General features: G+C 40.2%; 1 protein-coding gene across 2 annotated transcripts in view; it reads left to right on the forward strand.

Annotated features, from left to right (window-relative positions):
• ESR1 (estrogen receptor 1) overlaps positions 1-18,991 on the forward strand; it is a 230,329-nt gene that overhangs the window by 22,737 nt on the left and 188,601 nt on the right. The window contains exon 1 of one of the 2 annotated variants that reach the window (XM_060692286.2): positions 6,200-6,252. The exons of the other annotated variant lie outside the window; for it this stretch is intronic. Within the exon in view, the coding sequence (XP_060548269.2) occupies positions 6,247-6,252 (6 nt within the window). The 5' untranslated portion in view covers positions 6,200-6,246. Of the gene's footprint in view, positions 1-6,199; positions 6,253-18,991 lie in introns of those variants that run through there. 2 annotated transcript variants of the gene reach the window in all.

The raw sequence follows: 18,991 nt of genomic DNA on the forward strand, positions 1-18,991 counted from the left end.
GAGAGGTCATTTAAGCTCTCTAGAAAGTGGTTGGGCATATTTGGGCTACAAAATGCCAAGCTAAAGAGACAAATTAACAAATTAACATCTTGAGTGCTGCAGGGAATTTTTGCCTATGAACATAGCTATCTATCTCTTTAACTCTTAAGTGCTGACATCTTCTGTGGGCTATTAAGGAAGGTGGGGGTTGCTTTCTCCCTCTAAGAAAACATGTTTCTCCATTTCTCATTCAGGGAAATATATTCTTCATTTTTAATATTTCTCAAAATATTTCATTCTTCTAGGAGAGGGGTAGGTGTTAACTTTCTACAATTAGTGCCATGTTACTATGCCATATTATGATGAGAGAAAACTAAAACAAACTGGAAGGAGGCTCCACTTATTATCAGTGAGCAATCATGTGCCTTGCCCGCTCCGAAGCAATGCAAGAGACTCCTGTCCCAAAGGTGCTTTTCAAGAGGCAACTGGATTTTCTGGAAACCAAGAAAGTCCAGTTACCTCTTGAAAAAAGCACCTTTGGGACAACCATGACCTGGATGACTGAAGAATCTCCATAGACAAGAGACTCCTGTGCTCAGTGAATTGACAAAGCACAGTTTCCGACCCAGGAGAAGCAATAATTAGATCCATTTGTACCACTTAATGATAGCAGCTGGTCTCACTCATCTCACAAGATATCCTTAGGTAATCATCCAGATTTAAGGAAATGTCACATGCCCCCAGAAAGGCAGTAAAAAAAATCAGACAGAATGCCAAGCTTGCATCCTACCTCTCAGCCACTTCTTCTATGGCTGTACCAACCCTTCTGTAAATAGTTGTTCCAGCCATGTTGGAAGTATACTCCAAAAAGCTTAAAACAATCTTTAAAAAAGTCAAGCACCAGGAATAAAAGTACCACAAAAAACTCCGGGGTGGGGGGGGTAGGGGCTCTGGAAAAGCTGAGTCTACAGACAGAAAGTCTCGGCATAAGGCTTACAATATAACAAGCTTAACCCAGAAGCAGTTTCTGAAAACCCTTAAAGCAGCAGTGAAATTATGATAAAGATTAGGCTAGAAATACAGGCATACCAGAATGTTTCCTTCCTACCTCCCTTGCAGGATTAGCCCTGTAAAGTGGGAAAAGATTTCTTCCAACAACCGGTTCTCTGAACTGCTCAGAAAATGAACATCCGGTTCGGGAGAACTGGTGTGAACCGGTAGCAGCCCACATCTGCCTCTAGAACAGTGATGGCTAACCTTTTCCGGACCGAATGCCCAAAGTACGCATGCCCGAATCCCCAAAATGCAAGGCATGCATGCGCCCCACCCCCTGCGCATGCACCTCACCCCATGCATGTGTGTGCATGACCTCATGCACATGCGTATGCCCCCGCATGCACCCCACCCCCATGCATGCACACACGCCCCCCCGCACAGGCCCCATCCCCATACGTGTGTGTCAGAGACCCAAAGACCAGTTGGCCAGCAGGAGGCATGCGTGCATGCATGGCAGAGCTGAACTGGGGTGACGGCTAACGTGCCCACAGTAAGGGTGCTGCGTGCCACCTCTGGCACGCATGCCATAGGTTCACTATCATGGCTCTAGAACAATGTTTCTAAACCGTGGCAACTTCAAGTTGTGTGGACTCCAATTCCCAGAATTTCCAAGCCAGCATGCTTTATAAGCTTTTGGAATCCTTGCTAGTCTCAGAAATCTGTGGATGAAGTCAGAGAAAGAATTAATTTTTGAGTAAACAACCATAAGAGAGAGACACATGATAGCGTGCAATGGGCCAAGGACAGAGATGACACATTCAAAATAAGATCTGATAGCAATCTCAAAAGCCATGGATAGGGGATCAGAGTTCTCTATTGTAACTGCCTACTGTAACTACTCAGTTATCTATAATAACTCTCAGGAGCCTGAGTGGCGTAGGAGGCTAATGCCTCCTACTAAGGCAGCATTTAACATCCAGCTGCCTGCAATTACTGCGAGTTCAATTCTCACCAGGCTCAAGGTCGACTCAGCCTTCCATCCTTTCTAAGGTGGGTAAAATGAGGACCCGGTTTGTGGGAGCAATAAGCTGACTTTGTATAAAAAATATACAAAAGTATGAAGGCTATTGCTTAATGCATTGTAAGCCGCCCTGAGTCTCCGGAGAAGGGCAGCATATAAAAATAAATAAATAAAAAAAATATAAAATTATTCATAGGTATAATTCATCCTAAAAGAACAACAGAATGAGTTCAATTTATTTCAGTGACAACCTTTTAAATTCTAAGCTTAATTCCTTCACTGAATTCAATGGAACTTCAAGGGAAAGCTTAATTTTCAAATAAGGAACAAACATTTTTTTAAGTGGGTGAAGAGAAGATGTCTTTCAAGTCCACTTTCTACCATAGAAGCTGGTGACTTTGGAGTAGCACTATCAACACATCACTGCTTTGATTCCTGTACAAAAGGTAGAGTATCATAAGCAGATGAAGTTAATACCCCAAAACTTAACCCGTGAACATTTTAGCTTGCATTTGGCTAGACAGTACTTGGGATATTTATATAGTAGATAAATATTTAGCTAGCTACTAAGGAAATTGAATCTAGATAAATGCCTAGTGGATGCTGTGCTTTGGATTATAGGTCTGTTTACATCTGTACCCACACAGAATTGGTTTGATAGATACTAATCTGAAGCTACTGTTCTTTACAGGACTCAGTGGCTCAGTGAGCTTGTCGATTGAAAGATCGGCAGTTCAGCGGTTCGAATCCCTAGTGCTGCGTAATGGGGTGAGCTCCTGTTACTTGTCCCAGCTTCTGCCAACCTAGCAGTTTGAAAGCACGTAAAAAAAATGCACTTTGGTGGGAAGGTAACTGAGTTCCATGTGCCTTTGGCATTTAGTCATGCTGGCCACATAACCATAACGTCTTGGGACAGCGCTGGCTCTTCAGCTTTTGGAACGGAGATGAGCACTGCCACCTAGAGTTGGGAATGACTAGCACATATGTGTGAGGGGAATCTTTACCTTTACCTTCTTTGCTTTTTCCTTTCTTGGGAAAAATGTTAAATGATCAGTAGGAATATTATATTTTCATGGGACTTTACTGAAATGTAGAAAAAGAATTAGAAAATAAAATTTTTATCTCTCTTCCTAGCAAGGGTGAAATAGTTGCATACTGTATTTAAAATAAGGGGAGCTAAGTATCTTGAGAGAAGCAAAAAAGCAGACGTATAAGAAATAGAGAGTTGTTTGTTCTAAGATCTAAGGTAAGTTTTAGCAGTTTCTTAAGGTTTTTTAAATAGTTTCCTAAATGAAACTATCCGCTTTTTTCAGAAGTAGGAGACAGCATTCTATTAACTTCTGCTGAGAAATTGGTAAATTTGATTTCGGTTTTTATCAATCCTTTTGAATAACAAGCTTGAATGGTAAATCAATGGAAGGTTGCATTAAACAATATGAAATCCATTTTATATTTTTTAAAATTGAGGTTAATATGCCAAAAAAAAAGAGTTTGTATACAATTTAGACTACATTTAATGTTGGTTGGTAGTAATCAAACTGCTGTTGAAGATCAATATGGTTTAGTCTTGTTCTGTTATGGTTGTGTTTTAGGCTGGTATCAGCAGGGTTATTAATATTGTTCAAGGTGACTGGTACTTTATCAAGCACTATGGATTGTTTAGGTATAGGGATTTGCTAAAAAAGTATTATATTATCCTGAAAGCTATACAGATAGTACTTGATTTACAACCAGAATGGAATCCAGTCATCATGATTATAAGTTGTGAGGGTCATAAAGCCACATGACCTACCTGCTTTTATGATCTTTTTTGTGGTGATCTTTTGCAGTTGTTAAGTGAACCAATAAATGCCATATTTAGATAAAAATGATATAAAACACAGTCATGTGACTGTGGACCATTGCATTGCCAAGTGCCCAACATGACTTCAGGAGGGAGGCATCAGAATTTCAGAACTGGATCATAAGTACACCCAGTCTGTCGTAACATTAAATGATTGCTAAGTTACCAGTCATAAGTCAAGGACTACCCATACCTGATCTGCACTTACCTTTGCTACCGGTTCGGAACCGGGAATGCTTGCGTGTGCTTTGCTCGCGCGCAGTGCTTCTGCGCATGTGCAGAACCTTCTACGCATGCGCAAAGTGTCCGTGATGACGTTCGAGTGGGTAGGCAGAGCCTCCCGCCACTGCCACCACCAGTTTGCCCGAACCTGGACGAACCAGTAGAAACCCACCACTGCTGATCTGCAATAAGAATTTGCTAATACAATTAATCAGAATAGAGCTGCAAAGGACCTTGGAGGTTTTCTAGTCCAGCCCCCTGCTCAAGCAGGAGATCCTATACCATTTCAGTCAAGTGACTGTCCAGTCTCTTCTTAAAAACCTCCAGTGATGAAGCAGCCACAACTTCTGAAGACAAGCTGTTCCATTGGTTAATTGTCCTCACTGTTAGGAAGTTTCTCCTTAATTCCAAATTGGCTAGCTTCCATTGTTTCTTGTCCTGCCATCTGGTGCTTTGGAAAATAAATTGACCCCCTCCTCTTTGGGGCAGTCTCTCAAATACTGGAATATTGCTATCATGTTCCCCCTAGCCTTTCTTTTCTCTAGACTAGCCAAACCTTGCAACCATTCATATGCAGTGGTGGATTTCAACCGGTGTTACAACTGGTTCGCTTCGCATTTTGCACAAGCGCATTGGATTTCAGAACAGCTGAGGTGCGGCAATCTGCTCTGCAGCGCCTATCAGCTGGGCTAAAAATGATTGAATGTAGGTAGGTATAGCGCAGGGACGGGTGGGAGGGCCCAGCTGACAGTCGGAGTGAACCAGTTCACTCTTAGCTCAGCATCGCTGCTACTGGCTCTCCCGAACTGGGGCGAAACAGTAGAAACCCACCACTGTTCATATGTTTTAGTCTCCAGGCCTTTAATCATCTTAGTTGCTCTTCTTTGCACTTTTTCCAAAGTCTCTACAGCTTGTCACATTGAAATTAAGTGGCTTTGTTTGTCTGTTTTAGAATGCACACGCACAAAAAAGCCTTTTGAAAAATCAGTCAGTGTTTTTGGAGTTCCATTTATAATTCCTAAATCAGCTTTTTGTTATGAATTTTTTTGGTGTGTGTCAGTGGTGAATTTCAGCCGGTTCTATCCGGATCGTGCGATCCGGTAGCGCCGGCTGCAGGAGGCTCTGCACATGCATGGAGGAGGTATGTGTGCTCAATTTGCGAACCAGTAGCGAAGGTAAGTGAATACCACCCCTGGTGTCTGTCTGTATGTTGTGATTCTTTAACAATTTTGGATGCATTCATACATTTTTAAAATTTGTGCAGTACAAATTTAAAATAAATCTCAACATGAATAAGTTTTAAATTAATTCTGTTTGAATTACTTTTATCCAATTTATTCTCCAGTTATTTACCAAATAGTTAACCTTCTCACAAATCCTTAATTTGCAGGAAAATATGCAAAACAACAGCGAGAATAATTATCTAGCGATTAACAAATATTAGAAACAGTAACTAATTAAAATAGGAAGTAAAACTTAACTATCATAGACTTCTTAATAACTTTTTGCAAAGAAGTTAAACAGTGATGGGGCATCTCTTGGAAGGAGGTTTCAGAATTTAACCACATCCTTCCATGGTTGCAACCAATCTACCTCAAAATTGCTTGGAACATTCAGAGGAGCCTCCCAAAGATTACCTCAATAAATGGGCAGTTTTACCAAAGAGAATATTTAATTAAATATGAAGTTTTTGTCATTTGCTCATTCTCACAAGCAGAAAAGGAGACCAAATAATCATGAGTTTGTGCAATAATTGCAATAGTCTGAGTGATTGTAATTTGAGTAGCTTCTCCTGGAGTGCTGTGTAATTAAGCTGTAACAATTGCAATGAACATCAGAGAGACAATAAAGAGGTAGAGCTTCCAAAATGTCTTTTGCAACAAGAATACAAAATTCAGATGGGGCAAATATAAGTCTGAAAGTTGAGCTCCAGCAGGAATTTTAGAAAGATATTGCTGAGAGAGCGTATTGGAATGTGACAGGGAGTCTTTTGGAAACTCTTCATGTTCAGGTCCATCTGGTTTGTGGGTCATACAGATTTTTGAAGCTCTTCCACATTTTCACTCCTCGGCATTCTGCTGCTTCAGTCTCCCTCTTGTGAAGCTTTTCTATTTTAGTTGTCAAGGTCATGTGATCCGGTCAGCCAATTGCAACACAGCAAGAGGAATGGAAACGTCTTTCTGAGATGAAAGTAAGTCAGAATAGTTCAGCCCTTTTCACGTTCTGCTGTTCAGGTTCACGGCTCCTCAGATTTACATTTTTATGACTTGCCTGGCTTTTATTAGGTTAAACACAACTCGTGCTGCTCAGAGGAAGAATTACCCGGTTTCTTTTAAACAGTTTTATTGTAATGTCAGTTTTCCTTATGGTGTTTCTCGTGCATTTGCAATGTGGCTGATTGGTGGTTGTTTTTTTTCTTTTAAAGGAATGAGATTCAGAAGCTGTGATTTACAGAGAAATGCCAGTTTTAGCAATCTTCCTCCAATTATCTGGTCTAAGAGCTTGACAAATGTCACTTGCCAAGCATTTGTGTGACAGGCACTCCCACCTCTTCTCTACCTTAAGAGCGAGAGAGGAAATGGTTACCATAAACATCCCATGATCCAGTCTTAGCCAATTACACATAAAGTTGGAATCAGGATTGTTTGCTAAAGTTGACAACGTGTTATTCCTCGGTGGCTTCAAAATTCTGCCCTTAAATTATGAGCACATTTAATTTAAGAGAAACGTAAACAATATCAGATCTGAAAATGATGCAGTTTTTGTGTTTATATAATACTTGTTATATCAGGAATAAAAAATTTGCCTAAAGCAAACAATGAACTCAGACAACGATATCTTACTCTGGTGTGTGTGTGTGTGTGTTGTGTGGGAGTTCTTCCCTATTTGCTCTGATATATTCTCAAATTCATTTGATGATCTTCTACTGTTCATATTTTTTTGTATGAAAAGCAATCACATCTCTTTTTGTTAAGCACTGGTCTTTTGAAATGACATATCAGTCCAAATAGATTTCATTGCATTTAGCTATTTTTTTTTCCTTCAGTAAGTCATATTGATGCTATTAGCTTTCAAGTGCAACTCAGTATTTCTGAATCGCAAATTTGAAACAGATAATGTGATTTATTTTACTGGACTGTTACATCTCTGCAAAGCAATAAAAAGTTTATAAGCTTACAGAGATACTGCCTTTGGCAAAAAAAATAAGAAGTGGCTAAGTTTATAAAAACAGAAATTGTTTGAAACATTCTAATATTTTAATTGTTCCGGGTAGAGGATACTATTTACTCTATATGCTCTGTAATGTTAGGCATTGATTGAATCACTAGATTAAGATAATACTATCTGAATATTTGAGGCTTCTATAGCTGTGTCTACAGCAAATGTTTGTATTTTCTATCGTTCAGCAGATAGTGGGAAAGACCCAGCAGTCACTAGGCCATGCATGCCAATAAAAATGGTTTTTCTAGAATTGTCACATGCAGTTCAAGGAAAGGTAACCCTTCTTTTAAGGAGTGGGGTGGCGGCGGCTGCCCTAAATAGAAGGTTTGGGGCAGGGGTGAAATCTAGCAGGTTCTGACAGGTTCTGGAGAACCGGTAGTGGAAATTTTGAGCAGTTTGGAGAACCGGTAGCAGAAATTTTGAGCAGTTTGGAGAACTGGCAAATAGCACCTCTGCCTGGCCCCAGAGTGGCCCCAGAGTGGTGGGAATGGAGATTTTGTGGTATCCTTCCCCTGCCACACCACCAAGTCACGCCCACCAAGCCACACCATGCCTACCAAGCCACACTCACAGAACCGGTAGTAAAAAAATTTGGATTTCACCACTGGTTTGGGGCAACATAAAAAAGGCAGCAAAGTTTTCTTGGTGGAAGTATCTCTAAAGCTTGGGTGAGACAGCTTGTTTTGGGATTCTCTGTTACTTTCATTAATAACACAGATATTATACCTTAATGTCGATCACAGGAAGAACTACCTGCTGATATACTTCAGGGATGCTAATGTCTTGGACTGGCCCCGGCCCTTAAAATACAAAGAGGCAGAGGAAACAAGGAAATGCAGTATTCTGTACCTGGTGCAGATGTCAGCCTGCAGGAGGTTTTAAAAGACCGTTTCTAGTTTTAATGTTCCCAAGTATATGCAAAACCCAGTAATATTGTCAAAGCCAAATGGTAGTTTCATAGTAGTCAGAATCTTTGGTATCCCACATAATTACTTATTTTGCTTTGTAACTGATGGGCAAAATTATTATGCCACCATGCCATGTATGTAAAATGATTTGTCTAAAACCATAAAAGTGATATTTTCCCCCTTGATGCAAAGGATGAGTTTATTTTGAGTCAGACTTTGTCAACGTAGAATTCCGTTGTAGCAAATACAATTGTAAAATGAGTTAAACCTTGATTTGAATCTTTTTTGTTAATCCATGGTGCAGTTGACAAAACAGCCATGTGTTGGTGTAACCGAGCATGTACTTTAGATACCCATCCTACTTTACAGGATTGTAAGGTTAATGTTTAAATGCATGGCAACAATGATCTCCCACAGGAAACTGGAAGACAAATAAATAATAAATTACTTTTTTTCCCCTCCAAAATATTTCTATCTTGCTTTTCTTTATCTTGATAGTGGCAGTATAAAATATCATATTAAAAGCTCTTAGTGACAACTTTGAGTTTTCTCCAGGACTATCTGTCCTCAATCAGTTCCTTCAGGTCTTCCCTTGGCGCACCAACATAATGGAATCCATCCATTTTGTTGCTGGTCATTCTCTTTTTTTCCTTCTATTTCTTCCAGTATTATGCGACCAAATAATTAGGATCATTTGAGCCTGATCATTTATACTGGAGTGAGAACTTTATATTGATTTGTTTGATGAGCCATCTGTTCATTTTCTTGGCTATCCATGATATTCTCAAGAGTCTTCTCTAACACTAATTCAAAAGCATCAATAGACTTTTTATCCTGCTTTTTTCTAAGTCCACTTTTACTTCCAAAGAATGTCACAGCAAAAGCTATAGCCTGCACCATCCTGAACTTTTTAAGCATAGCATATCCCAGCATCTGACTATCTTTTTCATGGCTTTCTCTACCAAGTGCAATTTATTTCTTGAGGGTTGGTTCCTTTCTTGTGATAATTGATCCAAAAAGGCATTATCTTCATTGTCAATATTTTCTGAAATAATTTTTAATTTTTATTAAAAGTTTTAGTCATAATAATAAATAATAATACATTACTTAATGACTGTTTGAAGTTATGACAGATCAGGGGTGAAATGCTTCTGGTTCAGACCGGATTGCCCAATCCGGTAGCGATGGAGGCGGGTGGTTCGGAGAACCGGTTGCAAAAATCCCCTCCCCCCATGCACAGCTGAGCCATACAATCATCAAAGGCTTTTTTTTCCTTTTAAAAGCATTTTTTCTACAACCTCTTCCGCTGAAAAAAAGCTTTTAAAAGTAAAAAAAAAATGCCTCTAACAATCAGGCAACTCAGCTTGGATCGTCAGAGGCATTTAAAAGAAAAAAAGGGTTTTTTTCTTTTAAATGCCTCTGATGATCCAAGCTGAGTTGCTTGATTGGCAGAGGCATTTAAAAGAAAAAAAAACCCCTCTGATGATCCAAGCTGAGTTGCCTGATCGTCAGAGGCATTTAAAAGAGAAAAAGTCTCTGCCGATCAGGCAACTCAGCTGGGATCGTCAGGGCCTTTTGAAAGCACTTTTTTACAACCTCTTCGCCAAAAGGTTGTAGAAAAAATGCTTTTAAAAGTAAAAAAAAAAAAATTGGCCACGCCCATCCAGTCACATTACCCCCCCCCCACCTAGCCACGCCCACAGAACTGATAGTAACAAATTTTAGTTTTCACCACTGTGACAGACCTCCCTAGGGATACTTACGGGTTGGGTTTGAAGTTCCATGACTGCACTTCGAGCGCTTGGCAACTGGCCAGCATTTATGGCTGTTTGCACCATCCTGTGGTCACATGATTATATTTTATGATGCTTTTGCCCAAACCTGGCATTTGTTTATTTATTTGGTTTGCTTAATGACTGCAGAATTTACTTAATGACCATGGTGGTTACTTAATGACCACTGCAAAAAAAGTTGTAAAATCAGATCGGTCACATGGGCGACCCAATTAACAACTGTCACAATTTACAAATGCAATGGGAAGGCTCCATTATGGTTGTAACTCAAGAGCTACCTGTTGACAAATCCAATAAGTAATCCAGGTGTCAGCAAAAAGTCCAATCTTAGTCCTAAAAATATAACATTAGTTAGTAAATATAAATCTCATCCTCCCATATCTCAACTCTTAATGGTAAGCAAATCCAACATACAACGCTATTGTACATTCTAAGGCTGGTTGTTATATCTGTTGTCATTAGTTTGATCCCTATAACTAAACTTAGTCCCATTCTGTTCCTGATGTTATTCGTGAAATTGGTAGGTATATATGATCAACATAGTATCATGGAAACTGATTGGCTTTCTTCTTCCACTTTAGCCTAACTTGTACATTGCACATGAATATTTGATATTTTCTATAATCAGCCCCTGGCCAATTGTCTGTATATATAATTGATGAATTGTCTGCAAATCTAACTGATACTATTCAATCATTGATGGCATTGTAGCCAATGCGATTCTTCATATATTTTTCCAGATGATGAAACCAACACTCTTCCTTCCTTGTTTTTCTCTCTGGAGTAGTAAAGAATGTTATCTTCTGACTGAACTCCAGTCCATTTCGATTTGCCCCATACTGTCAATTATTTTATCTTGTCCATCTGTGTGGTTTTCTTGGTAAAATACAGGAATGATTTACCACTGCCATCCTCTATGCCGTATGAAAGGATGCCTTTGCCCTTGTCAATAAAGCAATCATTTGCCTCCAGCATCTTCCTATATCAGCTGCACAATACAGGTGTTTGCTTCTTTAGCGGAACAACTAGGATGACGATCCAAGGTGAGTTGCCTGATCGTCAGAGGCATTTAAAAGAAAAAAAGCCTCTGCCGATCAGGCAACTCAGCTGGGATTGTCAGAGCTTTTTGAAAGCATTTTTAACAACCTCTTCGCCAAACAGGTTGTAGAAAAAATGGTTTTAAAAGTTAAAAAAAAATGGCCACGCCCACCCAGTCACATTACCTCCCCAAGCCACGGCCACAGAACCGGTAGTAACAAATTTTAGATTTCACCACTGGGCAAAAGTAAGTAATATGTATGAACTTTTTTAAAAAAATAACTACTTGTACTGTGAATATGCGCCTAATTTAGTATTGTTAACCTATTGTTAAGTCTAAGAACTATAGTAATATGTTCCATTTTTCATTTCTACACTGTAGATATATTTTTTAAATTAACAAAGAATCTACTTTTTTTGACACCTGCAGCCTTGTTTTCTTTCTGCCTTCATAGTATGATTCTCTTAGCTGATTTCCAGACTTGATAGAACATGAAATTCAATCAATAGTTCAACATCACATTTATATCTTCAACAATAGTATTTTTGTCCAACATTGTATTAAGATTGCTTAACGCATTGCTTAACGCATTGTAAGCCGCCCTGAGTCTCCAGAGAAGGGCGGCATATAAATCTAATTAAAAAAAAAAGATTCATCATAAATTGAGACCTAAAGGGAGCCAAAAGAGAATAGGACCAGATTGTTAAAGAGTCCTCAAAGTTCCAGTAATGTCAGTGCAGGAATTGAGATAATCCTTTTTAAAGTATTCAGTAAACATCAAACAAAAAATAATTTCACCCCTAAGTGAAAAAAAGTACACTTGTCATTTAGAGCTTGAATCGCTGATTTTCCAAGATTGGATATTCTTATTACATATTCCAGGGGTCACATATACTATTATCAATGTTAATTTTCATTATATTTCTTAATTTTATATAAAATGGAATTATTGATTTTACTTCAAATGCAGCATCTATTAAACATCCAAGTAACTGGATTTTTCTGAAACATTTGGATTATATTGTTGTATCAATAATTGATTTATGTTCTTAAAATACTCATTGCTAATCAACTGATTCAATCCTTTGTTTGGCCAAAAACCTTTAATAAATCATCCCTCTTCCCATATCTAGATTAAGGTTACTTCCTAACATCGGTCTTTTAGGTGGATTCCAATCAAAATTCAACTAATTCCCTATTAATGTCCAACTATATCTAGCAATTTTTAAAGCTAGAGAAGTTAGCTGCTGCTTACCACAGCTTGATTCAAGAACTTGCCAGGATTTTAAAAGAGATACATACTGGATCAGGAGATGAGCCTTGAGGGAATAATAATAATAATGTTTTTATTCCATACAAATAGAGATAAGATGTTTTTATTCCATGCAAATAGAGATATTAAAATAAAAAGTCCCTTAACATTGAAAATATGGTAGATTATAACTGCTGTTTTCATAAGGCAATCTCAGTTTATCCAAAACGAAAAATAATTATTTCTGACATTTGATTCTTGCTTCATCTATCACTGTCATTGATTCAGGACCAACATGCACTTTTGCACAGGAAGGCCTTTGCACAAGTACACCATGTGTGTCAGTTGTGCCCCTTCCTTCACATAATCATTCATGCTCTAATCATGGACTCGGATTGAACTAGTGAAATGTGCTTTATCATGCTAACCATGAAGTCCATGTGGAAGTTACACAGCTGGTTTAAAATGCAGCAGTATTGATGTTTTTCATTATGCCCATATGTCATTGTTGCTTTTCAAGATACATTTATTACCTCTTGGTTTTTAGATGCAATACAAGGTCTGGCTTGTCACTTATAAAGCCTTTCATGGCACAGGGCCTGATTATCTGTGGGAATGCCCTGTCTGATATATTAAAAAAAAATGTTTTTGCCTGCCCAGTACAATCAGGCAGAATAGGTATACTTTGGGTCCCTTCGATTAAATGTTGTCATCTTATGGGACTCAAGAAGTGTGCCTTCTTTATTGTGGTCCCTTCCCTTTGGAACAGCATTGCCCCTTGTGTGTGTATGTATGTATGTATGTATGTATGTGTGTATGTGTGTGTATCAGTGGTGGGTTGCTACCGGTTCTCCCCGGTTCTTGCGAACCAGTAGTGGAAATTTAGAGTATTTATTTATTTATTTATTTATTTGATTTGATTTCTATACCGCCCTACTCCCAAAGGACTCAGGGCGGTGCACAGCCAAACAATAAAATACATACATACAAAATTTAAAAGTGGAATTAAAATCAAATTAAATAGTTTTGGCCCAGACAAATTAAAACCCCAATCAATTTAAAACCAATTTTAAAATTTGAATATATAAAATACTAAAAAATATTAAAAAATTAAAAATCTTTTATAAAAGAGGGAGAAAATTAGGCCAGGCCCTCCTGGTGAAATAAAAAGGTCTTTAAGGTGCGGCGGAAGGTGCGCAGATCCAGGATCCTCCGTATCTTCGGGGGGAGCTCGTTCCAGATAATAGGTGCCCCCACAGAGAAGGCTCTCCCCCTGGGGGCCACCAGTCGGCATTGTTTGGCCGATGGCACCCGGAGGAGCCCCTCTCTATGGGAGCGTACCGGCTGGTGGGAGGCTACTGGTGGTAGTAGACGGTCCCGCAAGTACCCAGGTCCTGAGCCATGGAGCGCTTTAAAGGTGGTAACCAAAACCTTGAAGCGCACCCGGAAGACCACCGGGAGCCAGTGCAGCTCACGCAGGAGGGGTGTTACATGGGAACACCATGTCGCTCCCATTACCACCCGCACGGCCGCACTCTGTGCCAGTTGGAGCCTCCGGGTGCTCCTCAAGGGGAGCCCCATGTAGAGAGTGTTACAATAGTCCAGGCGGGAGGTGATGAGGGCATGAGTGACTGTGCGTAAGGAGTCCCGATCCAGAAAGGCGAATCAGGCGAACCTGATGAAAAATCCTCCCAGTCACGGCCGTCAAGTGCTCTTCTAAAGACAGCCGTGAATCCAGGAGGATGCCCAAGTTGTGCGCCCTCTCCGTGGGGGCCAGTGATTCGCCCCCAATAGTCAATGATGGCACCAACTGATTATATCGGGACGTCGGAAACCATAGCCACTCGGTCTTGGATGGGTTGAGCCTGAGCCTATTTCTCCCCATCCAGATCCGTATGGCCCCCAGGCACCGGGACATCACTTCAAGGGCATCGTTGGGGTGGTCTGGGGTGCAGATGTACAGCTGGGTGTCGTCAGCATACTGGTGGTACTTCACCCCGAAACCACGGATGATCTCACCCAGCGGCTTCACATAAATGTTGAACAGGAGGGGCGAGAGGACCTTGCGGCACCCCGCATATGAGGGGCCTCGGGGTCGACCTCTGCCCCCCTGTCAACACAGACTGCGACCGGTCAGAGAGAAAGGAGGAGAACCACTGCAACACAGTGCCTCCCACCCCTAACTCTTCCAACCGGTGCAGCATGATACCATGGTCGATGGTATCAAAAGCCGCTGAGAGATCTAACAGGACCAGGACAGAGGAGCACCCCCTGTCCCGAGCCCTCCAGAGATCATCTATCAATGCGACCAATGCCGTTTCCATGCTGTACCCGGGCCTGAAGCCCGACTGGAAAGGATCCAGATGCGACATTTCATCCAGGTGCTGAGTAGTTCGGAGAACCGGTAAATACCACCTCTGACTGTCCCCCCCCCAATCTATTTGCTGCCTCCCGAGCCCCAGCTGGTCGGGGCTCACTTGACAAAGAAGAGGAAAAAAAACCAAGACACCGTAGCTTTAAATTGAGAAGCCAAGAAGCCTCCCAACTGATCAACTGGAAGCAATCCGCTCCTTGTAAACCACTCGGTGGTGGTAGATTGGCAATTGAGGCCAAGCTGCCTGAAAGCAGTTTCCGATGCACTTGGTGGTGGCAGAGCGGCAAAAAACTGTTTAAACTCTTGCCGCGGCACTTCAAAGGGCCGCCCTACAGCTGATCAGTGGTAAAAGGCAGTGTGGTGGTAGACCAGTGCGCTCCAAAAACAAATAGGTAGACCAGTGCACTCCAAAAACAAATGGGTAGACTGATACGGCTCTGCAAGCAGTTAAAAGCCTGAGAGACCAGTACCTCTGCTAAATCCTAAAGAATTGTTTGTCACATAACCATCAAACCACATCCACAAAATAAGCCATGCCCACAGAACCGGTAGTAAAAAATTTTTAGAAACCACCTCTGGTGTATAGGTATATGTCTGTGTATGTATGTATATATGTATACATACACACACACTCTCTCATATATATATACCACATTTCCTAAAAATAAGGCCAGGTCTTATATTAATTTTTGCTCCAAAAGACGCATTAAGGCCTATTTTCCACTTAGGTCTTATTTTCAAGGAAATGTGGTACTAAATGTGTCTGTCTGGCTGACGATCTTAACTGGGGCTTATTTTTCAGGTAGGGCTTATATTACGAGCATTCTGAAAAATTGGGGTCTTATTTTTGGGGAAACATGGTATGTTTGTGTGTGTGTGTGTATACACATACACACATACTATATACTGTATATAAATAAAATAGTACAAAAATATAAAAATACAAAATACAATAGCTAAAAGATGGGGAGGGAGGGAGGGAGTAGGGTGAGCAGGCAGATAGGTGGGATTTGATATTAATCTATCAACCACCCCAACATGAAGCCCCTCCTTTGGAGCCCCAAGCCAACTGGCAGAGCTGGGTCTTTAGGCTCTTGGTGAAGGTCAGGAAGATTGGAGCGGAGCTCACTTCAGAGGGTATGATATTCTAAAGGGCAGGCGCAACAGCAGAGAAGGCCCTTCTCCTGGATCTGCCAATCGGAATACTCTGGCCAATGGGGCCTTCAGCATGCCTTAATTGCTGTCGCGGGTGGACCGGGCCAACCCCAATGGGATGAACTACTGCCCTCCAAGTTTTTTGGACGTCTCTTAAGATCCTCTGTTGTTTTTCTGGATGTTATTATCTATGTGTTTTTTTCCGGGCATTAAGATTCTTTTTCAATGATTGTGGGAGAACTGTGAATACTGTTCACAATAAGCCTCCTATCCCTTTCCACTGATTTAGTCTTTGACGTAAACATTTATTATGTACAGTGAGTGATTATCTTTGATTCAGCAGTCCAGTAGTCAGAGAGATGGATTTTGAATCTACATTTAGAACCTTTTCAGGCCAGTTGGGAATAATATGGACCCTGGGTTTGTGAAATAAAGCTGATTGTAAATTCAGTCTCAGAAGTTTAGATAATGACTTGGCATTTCCACAGAGTTAGACTGACTCCAATAATAATGAGTACATAATAGGAATCAGTTGCTGGAAGTAAGAATTAGAGTATCAAATTCTGAATTAATTCCAAGAACTCAGCGAAGAGGTTCATAATATTATCCATGTCTGAGACCCTGAGCTACTAATTGATTATAAATGTATATACCCTTGCTTGTCTGTTTTGAAACTAGACTATGACTGCCCTCATCATCTGAGTGTTGTAGAATAATGATTCTGTACCCAAAGAGTCGAGGAGATCAAGAAAAGTTTATCCAGCAATTATTGTGAATCTACACAGCAGGAGCCAATACCAGCTCTAGAATTGTTACAGCACTTATACAGGTAGTCCTCATTTAACAACTGCCTTGTTCGATGACTGCTTGCAGTTATGATGATGATGAACAAGTAATTTTATGATCAATCCTTGCATTTGTGGCCTATGAGGTCTATAAAGCAATGGAAAGCTGAAGTAATGTCGTAAACACAATTGCAGTTTCATTTAGTGACTGCTTAATGACGGAGTTGATGCAATTACAGTTGCTAAACCATGACTACATGTAAACATGCATAGCAAAACGTATCCATTTTGTATTGCTTTAACTTATTTTTTTGCTTATGTGCTCAGGCTTTACATTTTTTTGTGCTTAATGACTCACTTTGTCCTCTGTATGTCTTTTAGAATGCTGACTGATCACTTTCCCATCCCAGAATATTCTAATTTGTGTACTAATTTATTACCTTGGTTTTTTACACATGACCTGTGTGAAGATCTCATTAACTTATTGTTAGTCAAATCCCATCTGGCTGTATAACATGGGTGACTTTAACTTAGTTCATTATTTTGAATGGTACACGTATATTTTTTACACATTAAATTGGACATTTACTGAAGCTGGTCCTGCATAATCAATTAATTTGGTTTCTATAGCTAGTTTCTTTTTATTTAAAGTCTGATTTTCTGTGACTAAGAGGACATGAAAAAACAGGAAAGGAGATGGCTAAATAAATAAGCATTTACCCACATTTTATTTGATTTATCTTCCAGTATTAGGCAGGTTCACCTGAAAAAGAATATTTTGAAAGCTCACCCCTCCCCATCTGCAATTTTTGTTCTTTTAACAAAGTCCTAAAAAGATGGTGAAAACAATTCATGTGCTTTCTAAAAATTGTCTGAATACTCACCCCAGTGGTGGGTTGCCACCGGTTCGCACCGGTTCTATAGAACCGATAGTAAAATCGGCGGGAGGCCCCGCCCACTGATCCTGACATCATGAAAATGCTTTTGTGTATGCACGCGTGAGCGAAACCCACGCGCACACACGGCCCCGTTGTGAACCGGTAGTAAAGGTAAGTAGAACCCACCCCTGACTCACCCCGTGCCTTATCAACTCTTGTAAATTGGCAGAGAGCCCCTCCTTTTTCAGTTCTGTGAGTTACAACTATGGGGTGAAAATTGAACTCAGAAAGGTTCCTGAGAAGAGAAATGGAATGTTTCTCATTTTGTCCTGTTTCATTTAGAGACAAGCAAAACCAGGACTTAATACAAAGTAGGCCATTTGGATTTTACTTTTTGCAAAGTTCAGAGGGTTGGATGCAATTCTTTATTTAATGAGAAAAATTGTGGTGGGAGTGGTTGAAACAAATAGCTTTGGCTCATTTGAAGGCTTAGTGCATGTTTCTCAAGCAAGTATTTATTACATTAATTTGGCTGTTCTGGAAACACCATAAATCTCAGGAAGTTCTCTAGAGTATGTTTGTCTTTGGGGTATGCCAAGCCATGATCTTATTCTCCCAAGTAACCGTTCTGTTGGAATTAGCTACTTCTGACTTGGATGCAGAATTATCTTTCTTAAATGGAAAGGGAGGCAGGCAGACATTTTGTATTTCAGTCTTTATGGTCCTCATGACAATGATTTTTTTTTTTTAATTTGATTTATATGCCGCCCTTCTCTGGAGACTCAGGGCGGCTTACAATGGGCTCAGCAATAGCCTTCATCCTTTTGTATATTTATACAAAGTCAGCTTATTGCCCCCACAACTGGGTCCTCAATTTACCTACCTTAGAAAGGATGGAAGGCTGAGTCAACCTTGAGCCTTGGCGAGATTCGAACCTGCAGTAATTGCAGGCAGCTGGTCTTAATAACCAGCTTAATAACAGGGTGCCTTAGACCACTGTATTACCAAGGCTCTTGATAACTTCTATAACTTGATAACTTCTATATGGAGTCTCATCTATACAGAAGGCTAAGTGCAATATTCTGACTTCTCATATTGGAATTGTTACTTGTTGGAATTCATTTCCTCTTTTTGGTTGGCAATGCATTCCTTGTGAAACCATTTTCGTACTAGCAATATAAGCAAGCAGTTTTTAAAAAGAAACCTGTACATTACCCTTATTCTTTTCACTACTATTGTCAAAAATACACAACACTTGTAATATAATTCTTTCTGGAGTTTATAACTATGCTTCAATGGTGGAATTCAAAATTTTTTACTCCTGGTTTGGTGAGCACATGCTTTGCGCTGAAAATAGAGCATTTAGAAGCTCAGCTGCTTACCTTCCACCTCAGCAACGGTACGTAGAACAGTGGGGGGGGGGGAAATCAGATGTGCCGCGCAATTGAGATGAGCTAGAAAGCAGGAAATAAACAACAGGATAGAGTGGGGGTGGGTGGGTGGGGCCAACTGATCGTCAGAGCT

Source organism: Pantherophis guttatus, chromosome 1 (genome assembly GCF_059756535.1).
Source record: "Pantherophis guttatus breed Tessera chromosome 1, ASM5975653v1, whole genome shotgun sequence".
In the NCBI taxonomy this organism is placed as follows: Eukaryota; Metazoa; Chordata; class Lepidosauria; order Squamata; family Colubridae; genus Pantherophis; species Pantherophis guttatus.